The 23600-nt window shown below is 43.5% G+C and overlaps 2 protein-coding genes across 9 annotated transcripts; both read left to right on the top strand.

The window, feature by feature from the left end:
• The first annotated feature begins 1947 nt into the window (after positions 1-1947).
• LOC125717605 (C-factor-like) lies at positions 1948-17357 on the top strand. Of its 8 annotated transcripts, none has more exons than XM_048990739.1 (7): positions 1948-2161; positions 3811-3865; positions 4445-4485; positions 13244-13390; positions 14337-14498; positions 14739-14849; positions 14998-16394. In XM_048990739.1, exons 1-7 carry the CDS (start codon positions 2015-2017, stop codon positions 15109-15111), a joined length of 777 nt encoding a protein of 258 aa, XP_048846696.1. In that variant the 5' UTR covers positions 1948-2014; the 3' UTR covers positions 15112-16394. The 8 variants fall into 8 exon arrangements, with proteins under 8 accessions (XP_048846696.1, XP_048846702.1, XP_048846701.1 ...); XM_048990745.1 differs by lacking the exons at positions 13244-13390; positions 14337-14498; positions 14739-14849 and adding exons at positions 5329-5490; positions 5868-5978; positions 6119-6160 and having other exon boundaries at positions 4445-4632; positions 15040-16394; XM_048990744.1 differs by lacking the exons at positions 13244-13390; positions 14337-14498; positions 14739-14849 and adding exons at positions 5329-5490; positions 5868-5978; positions 6119-6264 and having other exon boundaries at positions 4445-4632; positions 15144-16394.
• LOC125717606 (C-factor-like) lies at positions 10328-23579 on the top strand. Its single transcript, XM_048990746.1, has 7 exons — positions 10328-10469; positions 17817-18042; positions 18236-18290; positions 18617-18804; positions 19778-19939; positions 20774-20884; positions 21036-23579. The coding sequence occupies exons 2-7, from the start codon at positions 17896-17898 to the stop codon at positions 21147-21149; spliced, it is 777 nt and encodes a 258-aa protein (XP_048846703.1). The 5' UTR covers positions 10328-10469; positions 17817-17895; the 3' UTR covers positions 21150-23579.
• The last annotated feature ends 21 nt before the right edge of the window (positions 23580-23600 follow it).

The raw sequence follows: 23600 nt of genomic DNA, 5'->3' as shown, positions 1-23600 counted from the left end.
TGCCTCCTCTCATGCCACCCACCTTCAAAACAAATCCTGCAATCGTCTCTGGTCATGCACCTCACTTTTTATCATTCAAAATATGGTCTCGGACACAGAGTCACTTGGTCTGTGTTTACTTATTGAGAGCCTATGTCACCTGTATTGTACAGGAGTCACTGTATTGTGTCAGTAGCGTCACTAAAATCTTACACACAGTTTAATACGCGCCTTGTGGCCTTGCATGTATAACTTCCAATTGCTTTTAGAGCCCCCCCCCCCCCATGACCGTTCCTTCTTTCCCCCAGACTGACACCCTGTTTCAGACAGCCCCCCGTCTTGTTTAATAACATAAGGCAGCAAATTGCCCATTGAACACGCACCATTAATTAAACATAGTTAAAGTTTCAAACGGCTGAATTCTCAGAGCCAGCTAGGCGTCTAACATCCAATAGTAGTTAATTACTTTTAAATGACTAAATGGTCTGTGGGGATCAGGTGAACAGAATTATGGGATATGCTGTTTCCCCAAGAGGAGGAAATGCCCCACTGGAGCCATGTTCCTCAGACAGATTAAGTCAGTCATTAGCACTGTTTATCTGCTTCAGCAAGGCTGCATTTTTCCTGCGTATCTCATGTGTTTCTCCTGCATTGGGGTCTAAATGCGACATCAGGAATCCTGCAGCAACATTAAGATCCTGTGAATTGCATCTGCAGGAAAATCATTTCCCTACGTTCGACTTAATCTCCTCCCTGAAACACCTCATTACCGTATTATACACACTCCTTCTTGTATCTATAGGAGGTTAACTTTATTGTCCTGCGTTATAATCTGGAAAAAAAACATTCAAAGTCATGTTTTGGATTCAAATTAGCATCAAATTAGCTTCCTTAATGTCCATTAGTTAAAAAACTGATGGCAGCATAGACAAGCAAACGCTCCCTCATCGTGATGGGAGGAAACCAAACACGCCCCCCCCCCCCCCCCCCCCCCCACACACACCACATACCGTGACACTCACGCTTTCTGACTCTCACGCTCATACAAGAATTCTTACGGCAAATTTATATTATTCCATTATAAAAGTAAAGCATTGGGGCGGTTCGAAAGCCGTACAGACTATTTACAGGTTGATAAAACTGTTACATACATGTAAATGAGTGTGCAGGGCTTGTCTCGAATTGAAAATCTCACGCCAGCCAGTTGACCAAAGCTGGAGACCCTAACCTTGGCCATGTTTGCTTAGTCATGATGATGAAGCGAAGGGCCCACAAAACGCTGAAGGTCCGCGTGCTCATTGTACACAATGCTTTTCGATTTCTTAGCTTTTGTTGCACCTTAAATCAGGGCTACCAAACTATCGGAAATATGGCTCCGGCCCGTACAGTGAAGACGTAGCCGATGTGAACAGAGGCGGAGTTAATGCAGAGTGAGGGTGTGTCCTATTTTGGAATGTTTCCAATCACTATGAACTAGCAAAAATCTGTGGGTTTGTCACAATAGATCAGTATTTGATTGTTGGTTGAACATAGTAAACTCCAGGATCATTAATGACAATCTCGAGAACCCCCGCCCTGGAAGCAGGGGGGAGGCCAGGCTTGGGTGTATCCAAGATCTGCCTACAGATGCTCCACCAGCCCACTTAAAAAACCAACATAGTTTTTTCTCCTTTTGTGTTTGCCCTTAACCAACAATACCATTTTAATCTTCTCGAATTGTACAAAACCTCACCATGACGCGTTCTGCATTCCACATTCCCCACTCCATAAAGCTTAAAGTTTAAAGAGACCTGACTTCTGGTTCCATTTTGCTGTGACTAGAGTATGTCCATGTAGTTCTCTTCTCACCACCCTCCAGTAACTCCTCCCCCCCATTGGGCGGAGCTCAAATATGGCACGGGTCCCAGACCTCCCTGGGCTGGACGAGGCGGAGCCTTAACTGGAACTCTTGTTTATAAACAAATCAGCACTACTGGCACTGGGTGGAAACGGGGAAGGTGAGGTGGACGGACAGAGATCTCCAGTACAGAACGACATGGCCGTCAGCAAAGCGCAGAGTTTCCTGATCACCGGAGCCAACCGGGGCCTCGGCCTGGAGATGGTCAAACAGCTGGTCGTGTCCCGAGCTTCCACCTGCCGGCTGTTTGCCGCCTGCCGCGACCCCGATGCCCCAAAGTCGCAGGTACGAGGGAGGCAGCTGGCTGGAGAGGGACTCATGGCCAAAATGGGAATGCGACCCATTCACCCATATATGGAGGAAAAGACTATGGGCGATTTTTCACCCTTGCAAAGCGAGATACAAAGTGGTTTTGCTAGTTTCATTCCAGTGCATTGCTTATTTTCACGCCATGTGCGCGAAATAGTAAATGATTTCCGCTTGTAGGACTGGGGTCTTAAATGATTTGTGGTGCGATGCTATTTTAAGGAAGAACAATGTCATTGCACTTTCGACTAACAAAACCCACGTCTAAAATCAGTGATGCATTATTAAACTTTATTTAAGTGGCGTATTTCACAAACGTGCTGCTGCGTGATGCTCGTTACAGACACAGGTTACGTCCTCAAGGTGCTCTAATGGTTTATTATTTCATTTTATTTTATTATAGATTACATCTGGTCCTTTCAAATAATAGTACTGTTTAATGGAACACTAAAAGAATGAAATATATATCAAGCAGAGAACAAACCATATTTACAAATCTTTTGAGTTCATTATCAGAATGAAGCAGGTACTGTAATCGAAAGGTTGTTTGGATTCCTGACACTGAATTTCAGATATTTAGATAAGTCAGGTGGAACATTACAGTGCAGCCCCCGGAAGGTGCTGGGATTCTTTGCGGCATGTTGTATGTTGCATGACCGCCATGCGTGATGGATGTCTGTTGGACATGAATGAGGACACAGTAGAGGACTTTGGAAAGCGTGATGCTGAACTGAATGTGCGGGCAAGCAGCGCGAGCGAAGAGGGATCAGCTGGCAAGAAGAGCTGAATCGTCTGTAGCCTGATGAAAAAAGTCTACATTGTGAGAGTAGGAAAGTAACAGCCCTATTATCTTTACTTTGAACATTATAAAACACCGCAAAAACTGTAGGTTGTTTTGTTTGAACAAAGATTGCACTTTCGTTTATATTCTGCAAACTGCAGACCTAAAATTAAAATAAAATATACAAGCATAATTAAGTCCCCATTCCCAGCCACTGCTCTCGTTCAACATCGAGCTTCCGTTTTCCCCATATTCTGACATCGTTATACGACTTTCGTCACCACGCGGGTGAGGTAGTGATGAGGACACACTCACTGCCGCCTCCTCTCACGTCTGCTTCACCCCGAAAGGCTTAGATGGAACAGTGGTGCCCCCAAAGACGAGGAGCGCACACCTTTTCACTTTGCGCACGAGGACATCCACTTCCTCAGCCGAAAAAGCAATCAGGCTTGCCAGGCAGATCCAAAGTAGATCATATGCCACTGGCTTTTGAAGGTGAGGTGATGTGTCATTCCAGTTGGTTTCGTTCATGCTATGCCCAATCACGCCTCTGAATTATTAAGAGATTTAGGACAATTAGGGCAAATTTTCCCACCTTGCACTGGTGCACAGTCTGGTTTTTCTGCCAACAAAATAGCGAAATGGATTTGGACACGTCCATAACTGTTAATTTCACTTTGTGCTTTACACTTTGCATTAGATCAAAATAGACCCTGTGTGTCTTGGAGAGAAGTATCTGTAAAACCTGTAAGCTGTAGAAGTTCATTTGTGCCACCTTAACTATAAAATGATGATGATGATGATGATGATGAAGGTTGCCATCTTCCTCTATTTTCTTCTCTCTCAGGCCCTGCAGGATCTGGCTAAGAAGTACCCCAAAGTCATCACTGTGATCCAGCTCGGTAACATGCACCTAACACTGTCATTCCTCTGCTTACTTCCTGCTCCTCTCTCATTCCTCTCTCAGATACAGTTGTACTCAGTTCCAAGTGTATTGAGAACCATTTGTACTCAGTTCCTGTACTCAGATACAAATGCAAATAAATCCGATTCTATTCAGATCTGAGTGTACTCAAATCCAGTTGTATTCAGATCCAATTTTTCTGAGGTCCAATTGTATTCATATCTGACTACTCAGATATCATTGAATTCGGATCCAATTATATTTGGATCTCAATATTTCGATTGTAGTTAGATCCCATTATACTCAAATCCGATTTTATTCAAATCTGATAGTACTAAGAGCCAACTATATTCAGATTCAATTAAACTGAGATCCAGTTGTACTCAGATCTGAATGTATTCACTTCCAATTGTACTTCGACCCGATTTAAAACAGATCCGATTGTATTCAAATCAAACTAAACTCAGATCTGATTGTATTCAAATCCAACTAAACTCAGATCTGATTATATTCATATCCAGCAGTTCTCAGATTCAATTGTACTCAGTTGCGATTCTCCCTCCCCAAACCTGAGTAGATACCACAGACCCAAGAAGCGTGAAAGAGGCAGCGATGAAGGTCGGGGCCAAGCTGGAGGGGGCTGGACTGAACGTGCTGGTGAACAATGCAGGTGTGCTGCCACGTGGGGATCTGCTACACACCAGCGAGGAGGAGTTCCAGACGTCGATGGAGACCAACCTCATGGGGCCAGTCAGAGTCACTAAGGTGGGGGATCCACTCACAGTTACCACAGTTAACTCAGGTTTTATCACGGATGAGGTTGTCAAACTTGTACTCCCCTGCACAGACTCAATGAGTCTATTTGGAGCCAATAAGAATTTCAGTACAACTGATCTCTGATGTGGCATTTTTATTTAAATGGTAAATTTCTGAGATCAGGCTAGAGTTAGCTGCAGATGTAGATTGGGCAAACCATCTTATTTTTAAAATATATTTTAAGTTTGTTTAATTGCTATTTCCATCTTTTAGCAGCTTTGCCTCCCACTCTATCTTGCTTTTAGGGGTGTTTATTAAGATTCAGTACGTTATAAATGTAAATACTGCAAGGAGCCTGTATTCTGCCATCTACTGGTGACACCAATAACAACCAATAACTGCGGCGAGTCGCGGTTTTCTGACAGCGGAACTTCATTTCACTATTATTATTTGAAGCCTTTAGTTTCCAGGGAACACCATGAACATGCCAAAGTATAAGAAAACAAAAGCCAAACATAATGAAGATATATTAAATCACGTGATTAATCTGTTATTTTTATTTAGTCAAGATTCTCATTCCTTGATAAAAAGATAAAAACTGTTTGGCAGTTATTTCTTCTACCATTGACCATGTTATCCGGACAACTGTAGGACCATTGCCTGCACGGTGATGGTGTGACAGACCTCTCGCTCCCTCTCCTGCAGGAGTTCCTGCCCTACCTCATCCAAGCCTCCAAAGCCTCCACCCAGCCGGGCATGTCCTGCTCCAAAGCTGCTGTGATCAACATCTCCGCCCTCTTGGCGTCTATAAAGTTAGTCCCAGAGACGTACATCGCCCACCCCGCCATCTCCTACAGGATCAGCAAGGTACAGATGGCATCTGCCTCAGACTCTTATTTTGAAGATCTTACAAGTGGTCACACTGTATCACCCTGCACAGACTCACTGAGTCTATTTGGAGCCAATAAAAGTTTCAGTACAACTGATGCCCTCTGATGTGGCATGAACTGATTGGTCAGATCACAGCTTGGAGAGGCCTAATTATTGCCCAGTGGATTAACAGCTTACATGTATGACATCTGGCATATATGGGTATTTTGCTATTGACATTATTATGGAAACATTCCTATTTGTTAACAGTCTATACCTTCTCATTTGCTAGCATGCTGTGCCTCAGATGCTTTGATAAACAGTGAATGTGAGCTAGTCCCAGGCTCATTGTTCATGCCCCCTTTGTTACCCAGACTGCGCTGAACATGTTTAACCAGTGTGCCGCGTTTGAGTTCACCAAGGACGGGATCCTCTTCGCTGCCATTCACCCTGGCTGGGTCCGCACGGATATGGGGGGTCCCGATGTGAGTGATTTGCCAATAGATGGTTTATGGGGGGGTCTAAATATCACATTTCCAGTTTGTATGAGTGATACTTTACCATCAAACAAAAATCGATCTGGTGTACAATAGTAAAGCCTGCATTGACGTTTATTTACCACTAGGGGGAAATCGACGTGGTAGAGAGTGTGCAGGGAGTCCTGAAGGTGATGAACTCCCTCACTGAGAAGCAGAATGGAGCCTTCCTGGATTACCATGGCAAACAACTGCCTTGGTGAACACATGCGCCCCCAACAGGATCTGAATTAAGGTGGATGTGAATAATAATGCGATTCTGTTTTGTGATTGATGGGCAGTACTCCTTATTGTCTTGACAGAGATAGCAGCTAATCAATTAATTTCAGCTTCTCAAACATTTAATCCATCCATTTTCAAATACTTATTCCCCAGGAGCAAATATACATTCTTTTATAAGGGAGGGTGCCATAATTCATGCAGAGCGGCCGACCTTTTCATTAGCCAATAATGCGTTTTCAATTGATGAGTGACAAGGCAGGGAGCACTCCAAAGGCCAATCAGCTGTGGCCAGTGCCCCATGGTCCCGCCCCTGTATATGCCCCTGTATATGCCCCTGTTATCCAGTCTGGGGTCATGGGGGCCTGGTACATAAACTAAGACACACAGGGATCAATGCTGGAGTACATCCTGGTTGGGCTCCACCCTGAATGGGATGCCAGTCCCAGCGAACATGCACACATTCACATGCTGTTGACAATTTAGAGATACCACTTCACCTAATTAGTAAATGTCTGTATGTCACTGGAGGAAACCAAGGCAATGGAGCAAACCATCTCTACTCCATTCAGAGGTGGAATTTGAAGTGTGAGGACACAATGCTAACTGTTGCCCCCCCCCCCCTCCTCTCCCACCGTGAATGTCTAGATTAGAATGATAAAAACAGCCACTGCTGGATAATAGAGAGCATGTTTGTTTCTTCTGTTCCAATAAAACAAAATCAGGAGTCAAATAAAAAACCTTCATCTTCCATTGAAAATACAGAGCATGTTTGTTTCTTTTATACCAATAAAAAGAAGCTAAACAAAAAATGTTCATGTTACATTGACATAAATATATCACAGAAAATATTGTGAGAATAACGTAAGTTTGCTGTTGAGTTATAAACTAGGATTGTCGCCGATAGTGTGAATTACTAGCAGCTTTGTGTGGTAATTGTTTGTATTAAAAATACATTGGACCAAGTCAAACTATTTTAATGAAGAATTAACATCTAAAACGGGTAAAAAAAACCACAACCTGCTAGTAGACCGTGGGAAAATAATTTTTTAATTTTCTTGCTGCCATCTCGTGGCCAAAAGTAGGTACTGCAATTTCGGGAAGAAATCATTTAATTGTTTTCAAACTGCAGTATTCAAATTTTGCCACAAGACGGCAGTATAAAGAGTAAATAAAACGAAATTGCAATACCTACGTTTGGTCACGAGATGGCAGCAAGAAAATAGAAAAATTATTTTCCCACGGTGTACTAGCAGCTTTGTGTGGTAATTGTTTGTATTAAAAATACATTGGACCAAGTCAAACTATTTTAATGAAGAATTAACATCTAAAACGGGCAAAAAAACCACAACCTGCTAGTAGACCGTGGGAAAATATTTTTTTAATTTTCTTGCTGCCATCTCGTGGCCAAAAGTAGGTATTGCAATTTCGGGAAGAAATCATTTAATTGTTTTCAAACTGCAGTATTCAAATTTTGCCACAAGACGGCAGTATAAAGAGCGACAAAACATTATTTTACTAAGCAAAAATAGTTTTTTTTACGCAATAAAGCAATTTTAATATTGTTTCACTTTCCAAAAATGTTTTCATCAATAATTACCATATAAAGCGGCCACAGGACCGTGGGAAAATCATCAATTTAATGTTAAAATTGCAATTATGGGGAAAAATGATAATCTGAATATTCTCATAAGGCCAGCAGAAGGTAGTATGTAAAATTAACAACTATTTTCCTTGTACTGGTTTGTAATTCAGCTGAGGCCCCATGGGATTAATAATTTGCCCCATCTTGCTCTCCATAAAGGCAAGAACAAGCTTGGGGGTCACAGTGAAGAGACTGCTACCTTGAGACCCCCAGGGTTTTCAGGTCTTGTTCAAAAGCCTGTGGACATGTGGCTATCCTGCCAATTCCGAGCAGGAACCGTCGAATTTCTGATCACAGCTACAGAGTCTTAGTCTGCTGAGCTACACACTCATTATATATATTTCACTCTTCTGACCCTTATTCTTAAGTTGTTGTAGTGTTTCCATCATATGTAAGAGGGCCTGCCCATCAGAGTAATGTACATCCTGTGATATGTATTGACTATCAAGAGAAACTGAAACACAGTGTGTTAGGCTGTCAATGAGTACTGGACTAGGGCAAAAATCTGTCTGATAATCTACCTATTAACTGGAAGAGTACAAACTGGAGACGGATCCCCTAATACAGAGGGATTAGCGTCTGTGCCACATCCAGAACCATTCAGTGTAGGAGTCTGGTGGTTCTACTGGATACTGACAAGTACCCAGCCCCTTTGTTCCCTCTGATAATCATCAGTCCTCCTCTGAATGCCTTCACCACTCTATTCCTGAATAGGTTCAAATTTAAATATGCTAGCAAGATCAAGGTATTGGGATAACCATTAGGTTCGCTGTTCAGAGAGTTGCAGTGAAAACCATCATACACAGCGGCCCTTTCTGGATAAGATTACCTCCCTCTGATCTAACGGGTCAAAATCAAAGCAAGGTGCATTGCAATGTCTGACACCCAGCACACTACAGCATATAAAATACAGGTATCCATCGACTTCCACATTTGGAACCAGGACCACTTGTTGCAAGTCAATTTGGGCGTATCTCAAGTTATACGAGAGAGGCAAGACATTAAGGACAGTATACACAGTACTGAAATAATAATGTACATATTAAACCACAGCACTTAATAAACAGATACTGCACTTACATTTCACGAAAAAAATAAAGCACAGATTGCACTAAGAAATCAAAAGATGCATGTGCTAGCAAACAGTGGGAGCTGAGGAAGAAGCAGTGGTGAAATACTTTATTGTACAGTACAGTAAGTTTCTTTTTATACAATGAAATAGCATACAGGGGGCGGCATGGTGGTGCAGTGGTTAGCACTGTTGCCTCACACCTCTGGGACCCGGGTTCGAGTCTCCGCCTGGGTCACATGGGTGTAGAGTTTGCATGTTCTCCCCATGTCATCGTGGGGTTTCCCCCCACAGTCCAAAAACATGCTGAGGCTGATTGGAGTTGCTAAATGTGTGAGTGAATGATGTGTGAGTGTGCCCTGCGATGGGCTGGCCCCCCGTCCTGGGTTGTTCCCTGCCTCGTGCCCATTGCTTCTGGGATAGGCTCCGGACCCCCCACAACCCAGTAGTAGGATAAGCGGTTTGGAAAATGGATGGATTTGTGTTTGTTTAAAATGCCATTACCTGCTGCTTACTGGGCCGCTGAAAATGTCTGGCCCAGCTAAATTTCTTAGTTTGAAAATCTGGCCCAACTGCTTTCCAGACCTGGACTAGCCCTAGTGAATCATACACTAATGTTATTCTGTTATGTGGGCTGTTGTGATAGGGAGATTTGCAGGATGCTGCACGACGGGTGGTGTCCCTGCTGCAGAATGTCCTGTCTGAACCAGCACCTAGAGACAGTGAGGGTTGTTGTTATCACCTTAATATTATATATACGCAATCTGAAAAGATATCAAGATGTCAAAGATATCAAAATAGGGGACAACCCCAGATCCTGACGGTGGATGACAGCTAGGCCACCACCACGCCCAGTGCTGCGTGCCATCTCCAAGTAACTGTAGCCAGGTGGCCAGGCTTCATTTAGGGCAGAGTAAACCTCTGACTGGTGCCAGGTTTCTGACAAACACATAAAGTCAAGTCCTTTCTCCCTGATGTGTTCTTCAATCAATGTGGATTCACTGCTGATGGATTGAGAGTTGAATAGTTCAAATTTGACCAATTTATGCGGAGTAAATCTCTGTACAGGTCGCAGAGCATTAAAATCCACTCCACGCAATAAATCCAACCGGGAATGTGAGGATCTCGCAGTGTTTCTCTCAGTGGCTCGGGTATTTCCCATGCTAGAGTGCAGAGATTTCGCGGTACTTCCAGTGTTGATAGTAGTTGAAGCGATGGCGCTCTGATGACGCGTCAGACGTGCGACCAGGAAGATGGACTATTAGTTGCACAGCACTTTGGCTGGTTATGGAAGATAACATACTGAGACATACTAACATACTGGAACCTCTGTAAATGTAACGAGGACGGCGAAGGAGTCCAAGTTTTTTAATGACGGGGATGTTAATTCCTGGAGTGATTGCGGGATTTAGTGGGCGGAGCTGAGAGCTGGAATAGCTGAATGCCATACTGACCTAAAATCCGTAAAATCCAAGGCAGACGGTAAAGCAGTATATCCGGGCAGCAGGTGAGTAGGCAGCAAAAACTTGATAAAGCGCGATAAAATCCGTAAAATCCAAGGTAGACGGTAAGGCAGATGGTAAAACAATACAAGAAAAGTTTCAGAAAAAGTACGAAACTTTCCAACAAAAACTATTTTACTAGAAGTAAGTAGTAAAATAAGATACAATAAATAAATAATAAAAAAGTAAAATATTAAACTAGTAATAATTGGTAGTATTAGACTCAGAGGGAGTAGCGGCGAGCAGTCGACGCCAGCGTCCTCTCCCGACTCGGGTCAGTCCATGCCAAATCAACCAGGGGCTCCATGGGCATCATTCCTGATTATGATGAAAACTTGGTATTTTGATCCTTATAGAGAACACTGAAAATTCCCCAAGTTTTATTGAAAAATTCTGATGCAGTCCAAAGTTATAGCCCTTTGAAATTTGGGTGCCACGCCCTTATTTTGCACTCGCGAATCGCGCATGTCATCTGTAAGGGTTTTCAGGAGACCATATCTTCGTTTCTAAGCAAGCTAGAGGGCTGAAAATTGCTCTCCTGGCGTACTTTTCCCTGCTCTTTCAGAATTTGGCATTAAAATTAAGGGGAAGGGGAAGCACTTCAAAGTTATGGACCTGCAAAAATCAGTTTTTGGTTCTACCCCAGACACTTTTTCCTATATGTCATACATATACAATGACAAAAAAGATATTGTAATCTAGTCTGTTATAATGTGTTAAGATCATTGTAGCAAAGTTGTTTTTTTGCTCACCCTTTGTCTAAATTATTCACCTTAGTGAGTAGGTCAGTTTAATTTTTAGCCCTGGGCTTAATATTTGATTAGTGAGTACTGACTGGTACCTGGGTAAACCATAGTACTCTGAGACGTTGGACGTTGGGCCCCTGAGCAAGGCCCTAACCCCCAGTTGCTGCAGGGACTGCGTGCATGTCACTTTGGATAAACTCGTTTGCCAAATGAATGAAATGCAATTTCCATAGACTCTGCCAAATCCCTGTATATGTCAGACCCAAGATAAGTATTATACAACTATTACAAACTCTGCACCTGCACTACTTTACACCTCTGCTCAGTAAAATTGCTAGTAATTTGAGATTTGATGGCAATTTCCCACTGTTCCGGGGACAGGGTGCTATGGAACACTTAAGATCGTTTCAGGAGTGAAAGTGTGTCCTGTTTGAATGTATCCACTCACCAAGACACAGCAAAAATCTGCGGGCATGTGGGCTGAACATAAGGTGCTTAATCTCCAGGTTCATTCAAGGCGTTCCTCATCTCAGGAGCCCCTGCCCTGGAATCAGGGGAGGCCAAGCGTGGGCATATCCAGCAACAGCAGCACCATTTTCCCCTTTTCATGTTTCTCCATAGTCATTCTCCCTTCTCCTACAATTCTTACTCAGTCTCCCGCAGGAGTGGGGTTACCTCACTGTGATACCTTCTATTTCACATTCCCCAGTCCCTAAAGCTGAAAGATTACAGAGATCTGACTTCTGTTTCCATTTTGCTCTCCAGTAACCCCCCCCCCCCCCCCCCCCCCCCCCCCCCCCCACTGGGCAGAGCTCAAACATGTCACAGCCCTTAGACCTCCCTGGGTTGGACGAGGAGGAGCATTAACATTTGATCTGGTTTATAAACAGATCGCGATCAGCACTACTGGCACTGGGTGGAAACGGGGAAGGTGAGGTGGACGGACAGAGATCCCCAGTACAGAACGACATGGCCGTCAGCAAAGCGCAGAGTTTCCTGATCACCGGAGCCAACCGGGGCCTCGGCCTGGAGATGGTCAAACAGCTGGTCGAGTCCCGAGCTTCCACCTGCCGGCTGTTTGCCGCCTGCCGCGACCCCGATGCCCCAAAGTCGCAGGTACGAGGGAGGCAGCTGGCTGGAGAGGGACTCATGGCCAAAATGGGCATCATTTATAGATGAAGGGACCATGTGTCTTAGGGAGAAGTATCTGTAAAACCTGTAAGCTGTAGAAGTTCATTTGTGTCACCTTAAACATGAGATGATGATGATGATGATGAAGGTTGCCATCTTCCTCTATTTTCTTCTCTCTCAGGCTTTACAGGATCTGGCTAAGAAGTACCCCAATGTCATCACTGTGATCCAGCTTGGTAACATGCATATAACTCTCATTCCTCTGCTCACTTCCTGCTCCTCTCTCATTCCTCTCTCAGATACAATTGTACTGATTGATACAATACACTTGTTCCAAGTGTATTGAGAACCATTTGTACTCAGTTCCTGTACTCAGATACAAATGCAAATAAATCCAATTCTATTCAGATCTGAGTGTACTCAAATCCAGTTGTATTCAGATCCAATTGTTCTGAGATCCAATTGTATTCATATCTGACTACTCAGATATCATTGAACTCGGATCCAATTATATTTGGATCTCAATGTTTCGATTGTAGTTAGATCCAGTTATACTCAAATCCGATTTTATGCAAATCTGATAGTACTAAGAGCCAACTATATTCAGATTCAATTAAACTGAGATCCAGTTGTACTCAGATCTGAATGTATTCACTTCCAATTGTACTTCGACCCGATTTAAAACAGATCCGATTGTATTCAAATCCAACTAAACTCAGATCTGATTATATTCAAATCCAACTAAACTCAGATCTGATTATATTCAAATCCAACTAAACTCAGATCTGATTATATTCATATCCAGCAGTTCTCAGATTCAGTTGTACTCAGTTCCACTTCTCCCTCCCCAAACCTGAGTAGATACCACAGACCCAAGAAGTGTGAAAGAGGCAGCGATGAAGGTGGGGGACAAGCTGGAGGGGGCTGGACTGAACGTGCTGGTGAACAATGCAGGTGTGCTGCCACATGGGGATCTGCTACACACCAGCGAGGAGGACTTCCAGGTGGCGATGGACACCAACCTCATGGGCCCAGTCAGAGTCACTAAGGTGGGGGATCCGCTCACAGTTACCACAGTTATCTCAGGTTTTATCACGGATGAAGTTGTCAGACAAATCCATTTTTATTTAAATGTTTAGTTTCGGAGATCAGGCTAGAGTTAGCTAAAGATGTATTATTTTAAAATATATTTTAAGTCTGTTAAATTGCTATTTCCATCCTTTTGTGACTTTGCCTCTCACTCTGCCTTTATTTTAGGGGTGTTTATTAAGACTCAGTATGTTATAAACATGACTGCAGCAAGGACCCGTTATTCTACAAAACTACAAAAAAAAACAAAAGCCAAACATTGTGACGATACATTAAACCAAAGGTTCTCAAACATTTTTGCACCGTGACCCCATTGTTACCCTGCCAGCTCAGCTGAAAACCATACATCAAGTATAGGTTTGAATTAACGGTTTCAGACACCCAGTGCACTCTGCAATTTACGCCAGTCAATGCCTATCGCACAAATCTCATTGGATGTACCAGTGAATTTTAAATTAAGCATGTGTGGTTTGGCTTCTTGGATTGGCTGAGTGTTCACTAGATTTGCGCTGTAAGCATTTGCAGACCCATTTGTATAGGTTAACTCTCGGATTGCGGCTGGGGAATCTGATCGCGGATCAGCATAGGAGCTTGCTAGTTTTAAAATTTTCGCATTTTCATCTCTGTTTCTTGACCCTTTCAGAACACGCCGTGACCCAAATTTGGGTTGCGACCCATGGGTCGACACGGCTGACAATTGCTGCGTTAAACCACATGATTAATCTGTTATTTCTATTTAGCCATGTTTCACGTTCCTTGATAAAAAGACAGAAAACTGTTTTTATTGGCTTATTTCTTCTACCATTGACTATTAATGTTATCCAGACAACTTAAATCCCTCCTGGTTTCTGTGATCATTACCTGCACGGTGATGGTGTGACAGACCTCTCGCTCCCTCTCCTGCAGGAGTTCCTGCCCTACCTCCTCCAAGCCTCCAAAGCCTCCACCCAGCCGGGCATGTCCTGCTCCAAAGCTGCTGTGATCAACATCTCCGCCCTCTTGGCATCCATAAAGTTAGTCCCAGAGAGATACACCTTCATCCCCGCCATCTCCTACAGGATCAGCAAGGTACAGAGCATGTTGCACCTGCCGAAGACGTCTTCCTTGAAAAGATTTCTCTTTTATCCGCCATGAAGGTCTTATAAGTGGTCGTACTGTACTCCCATTGAGGCTGTTTGGAGCCAGTGGAAATTTCAGTACAACTAACTGGTCGGATCACAGCTTGGCGAGGCCTAATTATTATCTGTGTAGGTCCAGTGGATTGACAGCTTACATGTTACATGATTGACACTTCCCTTTGTTACCCAGACTGCGCTGAACATGTTTAACCAGTGTGCCGCGTTTGAGTTCACCAAGGACGGGATCCTCTTCGCTGCCATTCACCCTGGCTGGGTCCGCACGGATATGGGGGGTCCCGATGTGAGTGATTTGCCAATAGATGGTTTATGGGGGGGGGGGGGGGTCTAAATATCACATTTCCAGTTTGTATGAGTGATACTTTACCATCAAACAAAAATCGATCTGGTGTACAATAGTAAAGCCTGCATTGATGTTTGTTTACCACTAGGGGGACATTGACGCTGTAGAGAGTGTGCAGGGAGTCCTGAAGGTGATGGACTCCCTCACTGAGAAGGAGAATGGAGCCTTCCTGGATTACCATGGCAAACAACTGCCTTGGTGAACACGTGCGCCCCCAACAGGATCTGAATTAAGGTGGATGTGAATAATAATTCGATTCTGTTTTGTGATTTTGCCTTGTCCCTGTTGCCTTGACAGAAATAGCAGCTTTTCAATTAATTTCAGCTTCTCAAACATCTAATCTCATCCATTTTCAAATACTTATTCCCCAGGAGCAAATATACATTCTTTTATAAGGGAGGGTGCCATAATTCATGCAGAGCGGCCGACCTTTTCATTAGCCAATAATGCGTTTTCAATTGATGAGTGACAAGGCAGGGAGCACTCCAAAGGCCAATCAGCTGTGGCCAGTGCCCTGTGGTCCCGCCCCTGTATATGCCCCTGTTATCCAGTCTGAGGTCATGGGGGCCTGGTACATAAACTAGGACACACAGGGATCAATGCTGGGGTACATCCTGGTTGGGCTCCACCCTGAATGGGATGCCAGGCCCAGCGAACATGCACACATTCACATGCTGTTGACAATTTAGAGATACCACTTCACCTAATTAGTAAATGTCTGTATGTCACTGGAGGAAACCAAGGCAATGGAGCAAACCATCTCTACTCCATTCAGAGGTGGAATTTGAGGTGTGAGGACACAATGCTAACTGTTGCCCCCCCCCCCCCCTCCTCTCCCACCGTGAATGTCTAGATTAGAATGATAAATACAGCCACTGCTGGATAATAGAGAGCATGTTTGTTTCTTCTATTCCAATAAAACAAAATCAGGAGTCAAACAAAAAAACCTTCATCTTCCATTGAAAATACAGAGCATGTTTGTTTCTTTTATACCAATAAAAAGAAGCTAAACAAAAAATGTTCATGTTACATTGACATAAATATATCACAGGAAATATTGTGAGAATAACGTAAAGTTTGCTGTCGAGTTATAAACTAGGATTGTCGCCGATAGCGTGAATTCAGGGGAAGTTTGTTACCTTTCTTTGCATTTTGCATTGTAACAGATATATAATGCGCCTAGCGTAAGCAGTGATGAACAGGGGTGAAGGCCAGGAGGAATTCTGACAGACCTTCTGATTTAAAAGGTTTTTTTTTGTTTTACTACGCTGCCATAGTTTTTCTTTCTTAATCAGAGCATTTTCCGATGGACACAGACAAGTCTTGTCTCAGACGTGGCTGTTCATGCACAATCCCTGGTCATGTATTATTAAAAACACTGCAATATGTAACAACCGATATGAGTTTATGCTTTATAATTGCTTTGGCGTGCATTAAATGATGTGTGTGGTACATGTACAATGAAAATAAAGATATTCTGTTCTATTTCATTCTAATGTCTTAAGCGCATGGTAGTTGCTACTAGGCAACTGGTCTAGTTCATCAGAAAACGTGCCCCAACATGCGTTTTTTTACTAGCTAATGTTCAGGTGTTTTTTACTCACCCTTCGTCTAACTTCCTCACCTCAGTTGGAAAGCCAGCTTAATTTGTAGCCCTGGATTTAATATTTGATTAGTGAGTTCTGACTGGTACGTGGGTAAACTGCGGTATCGTAACCTTCCTTGGCAACTTTCAGTTAGTTTACCTTCTTTTGTTGTTAAGTAGCTGCCTGACAGAGCCTTTCAATTTTTTTATAAATAGTTTTGCTTGACTTGACTTTTCCTTCTGGGAGTCAGCCTTCTTGAAACCTGTATTTCATACGGGAGGTGTTTCACAGATCACACATTCGTAGAATATAACTATTATGATATTATTAAAAAAAATGTGCCAAATATCCATGATGTAATCAACTGAGTATGTATTTGCACCTTTTGTTAGTCTGAGTTTCTGTTAGCTACTTTAGTCCTGAATCTATGAATATTCACTTTTATCAGCGTATATTTTATCACTATGTTAAAGGACAAATATATTATCAACCTTCTAGTTAGACAATGTGTAACAGGCTGAAGCTGCCAATGTTACTACTGAAGGAAGGGATTCGCCTGAAGTTCACGGCTCAGCATTTTTAAAAAACCGAGTGGAGATGGTCGCGCCACCATTATGTTCAGCCGAGAGACCAAACGGTAAAAGAAATGACTGACAAACTTATCACCTAGGGGTGTGGATTAAGGGGAAAAACAATGTTCGTGAATGGCTGAAGGAATGATGATGCTTAAGTGACGAGATATTGTTAAATGATAAGAACTTATATAAAAATGGGTGTAAAACAGTATTGGACACTCTTTAGGTGTCCGGCCTTGGTTGTAACTTTATTGTTGCAATAAAGTCTGATTCTGGATACTGCACAAGCGGCCTCTGACTTCTTAAGGTGGTCTGGGTAAAATGTAAGTGAACGAATATGAAGTCCATTTCAACTGTGGTACCTTAAATCCAACAAGATACCCTGATAAGCTAGTAACCCCGCTTTGTAGTACAGGGAACTGATCTCGGGGAGGGCAAGCATGGGCGTATCTTAGATCTGGCCACACGAGCTCCACCAGCCGACTGGGAAAAGCCGGCACCATTTCCCCTTTCCATGTTTCACCATAGTCATTCTCCCTTCTACACAATACCTACTCAATCTCCTTTGACCTTTGTTTCCATTTTGCTCTCAATGGAGTTTGTCCATGTAGTCCTCCTCTCACCACCCACCAGTAACCCCTCCTCCCCATTGGCCGGAGCTCAAACATGTCACAGCTCCTAAACCTCCCTGGGTTGGACGAGGTGGAGCATTAACAGTGACAGCTGGAGAACTGGTGTATAAACAGATCGCGATCAGCACTACTGGCACTGGGTGGAAACGGGGAAGGTGAGGTGGACGGACAGAGATCTCCAGTACAGAACGACATGGCCGTCAGCAAAGCGCAGAGTTTCCTGATCACCGGAGCCAACCGGGGCCTCGGCCTGGAGATGGTCAAACAGCTGGCTGAGTCCCGAGCTTCCACCTGCCGGCTGTTTGCCGCCTGCCGCGACCCCGATGCCCCAAAGTCGCAGGTACGAGGGAGGCAGCTGGCTGGAGAAGAACTCATGGCCAAAATGGGCATCATTTATAGATGAAGGGACCATGTGTCTTAAGGAGAAGTATATGTAAAACCTGTAAGCTGTAGAAGTTCATTTGTGTCACCTTAACTATGAAATGATGATGATGATGAAGGTTGCCATCTTGCTCTATTTTCTTCTCTCTCAGGCCCTGCAGGATCTGGCTAAGAAGTACCCCAAAGTCATCACTGTGATCCAGCTTGGTAACATGCATATAACTCTCATTCCTCTGCTCCTTCCTGCTCCTCTCTCATTCCTCTGCTCACTTCCTGCTCCTCTCTCATTCCTCTGCTCACTTCCTGCTCCTCTCTCATTCCTCTGCTCACTTCCTGCTCCTCTCTCATTCCTCTGCTCACTTCCTGCTCCTCTCTCATTCCTCTGCTCACTTCCTGTCCCTCTATCATTCCTCTGCTCACTTCCTGCGCCTGGACTCAAATCCAGTTGTATCCCTATCTGATTTTACTCTGATCCAATTGTACTCAGATCTGAATGCACTCATTTCTGCTCCTCTTTCCCTAAACCTGAGTAGATACCACAGACCCAAGAAGCGTGACGGAGGCAGTGAGTAAGGTGGGGGCCAAGCTGGAGGGGGGTGGACTGAACGTGCTGGTGAACAATGCAGGTGTGATGTCACAGGATAACTTGCTAAACACCAGCGAGGAGGACTTCCAGGTGGCGATGGACACCAACCTCATGGGCCCAGTCAGAGTCACTAAGGTGGGGGATCACACAACAGAAGCAGAGTATAAAGTTTGCGCTTGAGGTGGCAAAACAATACTGCATCTTGCTTATTTTCTTACTTATTTTTTCTGATGTGCACAAACCCTATTATTTGGTTCACCTATAGGATACCAACAAACCGCCTATGTAAAGGTACCAGCACAGAACATACGCAATGTTTGGGGGACGCTTATCCCCCCCCAGCTTCGCCCATGCCAGTCAACATAGCTTGGGGGTTAGGGGGCGGGGTTCTTATTGTAGAGTAATTTGTCACACAATTTCATTTTCCTTTAAAGGTTTTAGTTCTTGAATTCAAGAATTAGTGCCAGAATTGACGCAAGTTATTTATGGAAAAATGCAGCTTAATATTATTTTTTTATTTTTGTAAAAAAAAAATAATAATAATAATAAAACAGCTTTTTAAATAACTTTTAGCGGGTTTGCATCTCACATTATCTTGCTTTAGGGGTCTTTGTAAATATTCTCTCAGTACTTGATAAACGTAACTGCAGTAATGAGCTCATATTCTGCCATCTACTGACGACACCAGAAATAACCGCTAGAAAACATTCACTGCGGAGTGCTGCGCTCTTTTGAGAGCGGAAATCCAACTTACTTTTTTTTAAAAAAAAAAAAATATATATATATATATACAAAGCCAGGCTACAAAAAACAAAAGCCAAACATTTTGAGGATACATCTCATTGAACATACACATCATTAATGTATTGTTCCTCCCTAATCATGATTTTTGTTCCACGATAAAAAGATTAAAAACCATTAGGCATTTTGCTGGTTTATTGCATCTATCATTGACTGTTAATGTTATTCGGACAGTAGTTAAACAGAGAGACTGCTTATTAGCAATTCCTGTATGAGATTCCCTGTAGATTCTGCAGCTAAGGCCCAACTGTAGGACCATTGCCTGCACGGTGATGGTGTGACAGACCTCTCGCTCCCTCTCCTGCAGGAGTTCCTGCCCTACCTCCTCCAAGCCTCCAAAGCCTCCACCCAGCCGGGCATGTCCTGCTCCAAAGCTGCTGTGATCAACATCGCCTCCGTCAGGGGGTCCATTACAAAAACCCCAGAGACGTACATCGCCTTCCCCGGCATCTCCTACAGGATCAGCAAGGTACAGAGCATGTTGCACCTGCCTTGGACGTCATGCTTGAAAAGATTTCTCTTATAAGTGGTCACACCGTACTGCCCTACACAGATTTGGACCTTGGAAGTGGGAATGATGTCGCACTCAGTTTAACTACATTCCAGTACAATAAATTACTAGTACCATTTAGCAATACCAGGGACCTGTTTCAAAAAGCAAGATTTCTTGCTTAGCTGGATAACCTGTTAGATTTAAGGTAGTCTGGACTACAAAGATAAAGTCCATTTAAACTAGGGTACCGTAAATCAAATAAGTTATCCAGCTAAGCAAGAAATCCAGCCTTTTGAATCAGACCCCAGGTTCATTGTTAGCCATTGTTAGCAATACCAATATATACCAACACATTACGCGGCATTTTGCGCATACAAACATGATAGCGACAGATACACAAATAGCAGTTAGACAGTATTGTGTGTACGGCTGATTTAATGAGACACAAATAAGACATGAATGCTAATAAAATGTGTATTATTACAGCTTTCACTTCTGCTGATGAAGGGCGCAGTCGTCTTGAATTCTGAGGTTGTAGAGCCTGACTTCAGGGGTTATTCCAGTTAGAATTCACAACTTGGAACTCAGACATTCAGACATCCGAGTTCAGATGGAAAGTGCCGTAACAGCTGAAATGTATGACATCTGGCGTATATCGGTGTTGTGCTATTGACATTATTATGGAAACATTCCTATTTGTTAACAGGCTATACCTTCTCATTTGCTAGCATGCTGTCCCTCAGATGCTTTGATAAACGGTGAATGTGAGCTAGTCCCAGGCTCATTGTTCATGCTCCCTTTGTTACCCAGACTGCGCTGAACATGTTTAACCGGTGTGCCGCGTTTGAGTTCTCCAAGGACGGGATCCTCTTCGCTGCCATTCACCCTGGCTGGGTCCGCACGGATATGGGGGGTCCTGATGTGAGTGATTTGCCAATAGATGGCTTGTGGCGGGGAGGATGGGGGGTCTGAAAATCACATTTCCAGTTTGTATGAGTGATACTTTACCATCAAACAAAAATCGATCTGGTGTACAATAGTAAAGCCTGCATTGACGTTTATTTACCACTAGGGGGAAATCGACGTGGTAGAGAGTGTGCAGGGAGTTCTGAAGATGATGGGCTCCCTCACTGAGAAGGAGAATGGAGCCTTCCTGGATTACCATGGCAAACAACTGCCTTGGTGAACACAGGCGCCGCCCAAAAGGATCCGAATAAAGGTGGATGTGAATAATAATGCGATTCTGTTTTGTGATTGATGGGCAGTACTCCTTATTGTCTTGACAGAGATAGCAGCTAATCAATTAATTTCAGCTTCTCAAACATTTAATCCATCCATTTTCCAACTACTTATTCCGCAGGAGCGATCATAAACACTTTTTTCAAGTGGGGGGCCATAATTCATGCAGAGGAGCCTAGCTTATCATCAGCCAATAAAATATTTTTAATGGGTGAGTGACAAGGCAGGGAGCGTTCCAAGAGCCAATCAGCTGGGGCCAGTGCACCTGTGGCCCTGCCCCTATATTCATCCCTGTTATCTAGTATGAGAAGACATCATTTCACTTGCTGTATGTGTGTTTATTGCTGGAGGAAGGCAAGGCAAGAGGAGGAAACAATCTCTACTCCACACACAGATGATGAGGTGGGATTTGAGGTATGAGGAGGCAATGCTAAGTGATAAAAACAGCCACTGCTGGAAAATAGCGAGAGAGGTAAGGAGCGTATGCTGATTACCGTCTCAGGGATGAGAGCCGTGCGGTGGGTGATACCTCAGCACCACACTAGTCCGAGTGGAAAAGCATGAGTTTTTCAGTGGCTGGAGTGCCAGTCCTGCCATCAACCCCCAGATTAGTGTGCTGGAAAATACTGAGAAGGTCTTTGTTTTTCAATTTGAAATATCTGTAACTTGCTCAGTTATGACACTCGGTATGTTACAATTGAGGAACCGAGACAAAAATAACAAGTCAAACCAAAAAAACGCACGTCAGCAAAGATTACGATGACAGAGTAAAGCTTACTGTCGAGTTATAAACCAAGGCCGCCATAAACAGAGTGGAAACCCTGAGTAACTCAGGGAGTTTCACACATTAGAAGCGACCCTGGGGCCTCATTTATAAAATGATCGTATGTACAGATTTGACCTTAAATTGTGCGTACGGTGAAATCCGCATCGATGCTCAGATTGATAAGACTGGTATTTATCTCCACATCAGGTTCAGATTGGCGTACGCACTTTTCCCGTTTCCATGGCTACGCACGATTTCACAATCATTTGCGATTTATAGATTATAGATGATGCTGATTTCTATCAGACCTCCAGCTTGGAAACGCCCCCTGCATGATGTCATTAGCATATAAATGGGCTCGAACCAAAGCCCAAATCATCTACTTGATAATGGTGAGCTGCAAAAAGAAGAATGTGAGTGAGGCTGAAACAGAGGACCTGAGGTGCAAGTGCATGCAGGGGCACTGGGCGGGAACCTTTCGGAACCGTCTATAATTATTATTATTATTATTTTTATTATTATTCAGAAACATTGAAGCAGCAAACGACATGTTGACACTGTTGGATTTCTAACTACCTGCAGGATCCCAACATTCCCAGAAGGAAAAGTGCGTACACCAAGTCTGAACCTGACGTGGGTATAAGCAGACCTACTTTTCCACGTAGACCCTTCTTATAACTTTGGTATAGATTTGATGGTACGCACAGTCTAACATCAAATCTGCCCTTAAGAACATTTTATAAATGAGGCCCCTGGGGATAAATGAGGGAGTTCGATTTCTATTCTACTACCCTGCCGTACCGGTATGACTCCTTCTCAAGCGATTTGACCAATTGGAACATACAGACGGTTTCGTTGGTGAGCTTAACTCCCAGCCAAGTCTGCTAAAAGTCACCGAACTCGAAACTCAATTATAATGCCAATGGTGAAAGATACACTGGAAACGATAAAATGTCAATCTGCGTTACCTCAAAATGCTTCTGTGGCTCAGCATGCGACAGACTGAATGAATACTGCGAGCCAACACCGTCAACCGCATGTAAAACACGTTAGTCATGAGTATTAATATTCTTGGTGCAAAGTCAGAAAAAAAGTACCAATTTGTACCTTTGAGAGTATGATTGCTTGTTACTGTGGCTTTATTGTCATGGGTTTGCCAATTGTACCCTAGCTATAGGTCAATGTACCTTTTAAGGTACAGAAATGGACCCTGAGAAATATTTTCGTACCATTGGGGGTACATTAATGTTGCTTGTACCTTGGGGAACAAGACTGTACCAGGGCTGTACCTTTGTTTCCGACAGTGTAGTTTATCCAATCTTGCTGAGACTGCAAGTCTATCTGCCAAATCAATGTTGCCCAAGCAAAGACTCCCAGCTAAGCACGGCATCCGGACGGCCTCCGAAAACATGTAATCAGAGCATAGTCACCAATAAGCTTTTGAATATTCTCTGTCTAGACAAAGAATCTTCCACAGGCTTCCACTGAAGCATCAGATCAATGGGTGTCTATGGGCTGTATCGATCCGGGTTTCAAAGGGAAAATTAACGTATATCTTGACAAAAGCAACTCCTGTGAAACGGTCCACATTGTGGTTCAATTAGTAAGAGAGATTACACTTCAATTGCAAAA

The sequence above is a fragment of the Brienomyrus brachyistius genome, chromosome 22 (genome assembly GCF_023856365.1).
Source record: "Brienomyrus brachyistius isolate T26 chromosome 22, BBRACH_0.4, whole genome shotgun sequence".
Classification (NCBI taxonomy): Eukaryota; Metazoa; Chordata; class Actinopteri; order Osteoglossiformes; family Mormyridae; genus Brienomyrus; species Brienomyrus brachyistius.
The sequence above is the reverse complement of the archived record's forward strand: the minus strand, read 5'-3'. Positions and strand labels throughout refer to the sequence as shown.

What these genes read in the sequence shown, in the direction of transcription:
- LOC125717606 (XM_048990746.1), top strand. Translation starts at nt 17,896, where the DNA reads ATGGCCGTCAGCAAAGCGCAGAGTTTCCTGATCACCGGAGCCAACCGG. An exon ending in CATCACTGTGATCCAGCTTG is followed by an intron (nt 18,291 to 18,616) that starts GTAACATGCATA and finishes AAACCTGAGTAG; the next exon opens with ATACCACAGACCCAAGAAGC. An exon ending in TCTCCTACAGGATCAGCAAG is followed by an intron (nt 19,940 to 20,773) that starts GTACAGAGCATG and finishes TTTGTTACCCAG; the next exon opens with ACTGCGCTGAACATGTTTAA.
- LOC125717605 (XM_048990737.1), top strand. Translation starts at nt 12,180, where the DNA reads ATGGCCGTCAGCAAAGCGCAGAGTTTCCTGATCACCGGAGCCAACCGG. An exon ending in CCGATGCCCCAAAGTCGCAG is followed by an intron (nt 12,327 to 12,522) that starts GTACGAGGGAGG and finishes CTTCTCTCTCAG; the next exon opens with GCTTTACAGGATCTGGCTAA. An exon ending in CATCACTGTGATCCAGCTTG is followed by an intron (nt 12,578 to 13,202) that starts GTAACATGCATA and finishes AAACCTGAGTAG; the next exon opens with ATACCACAGACCCAAGAAGT.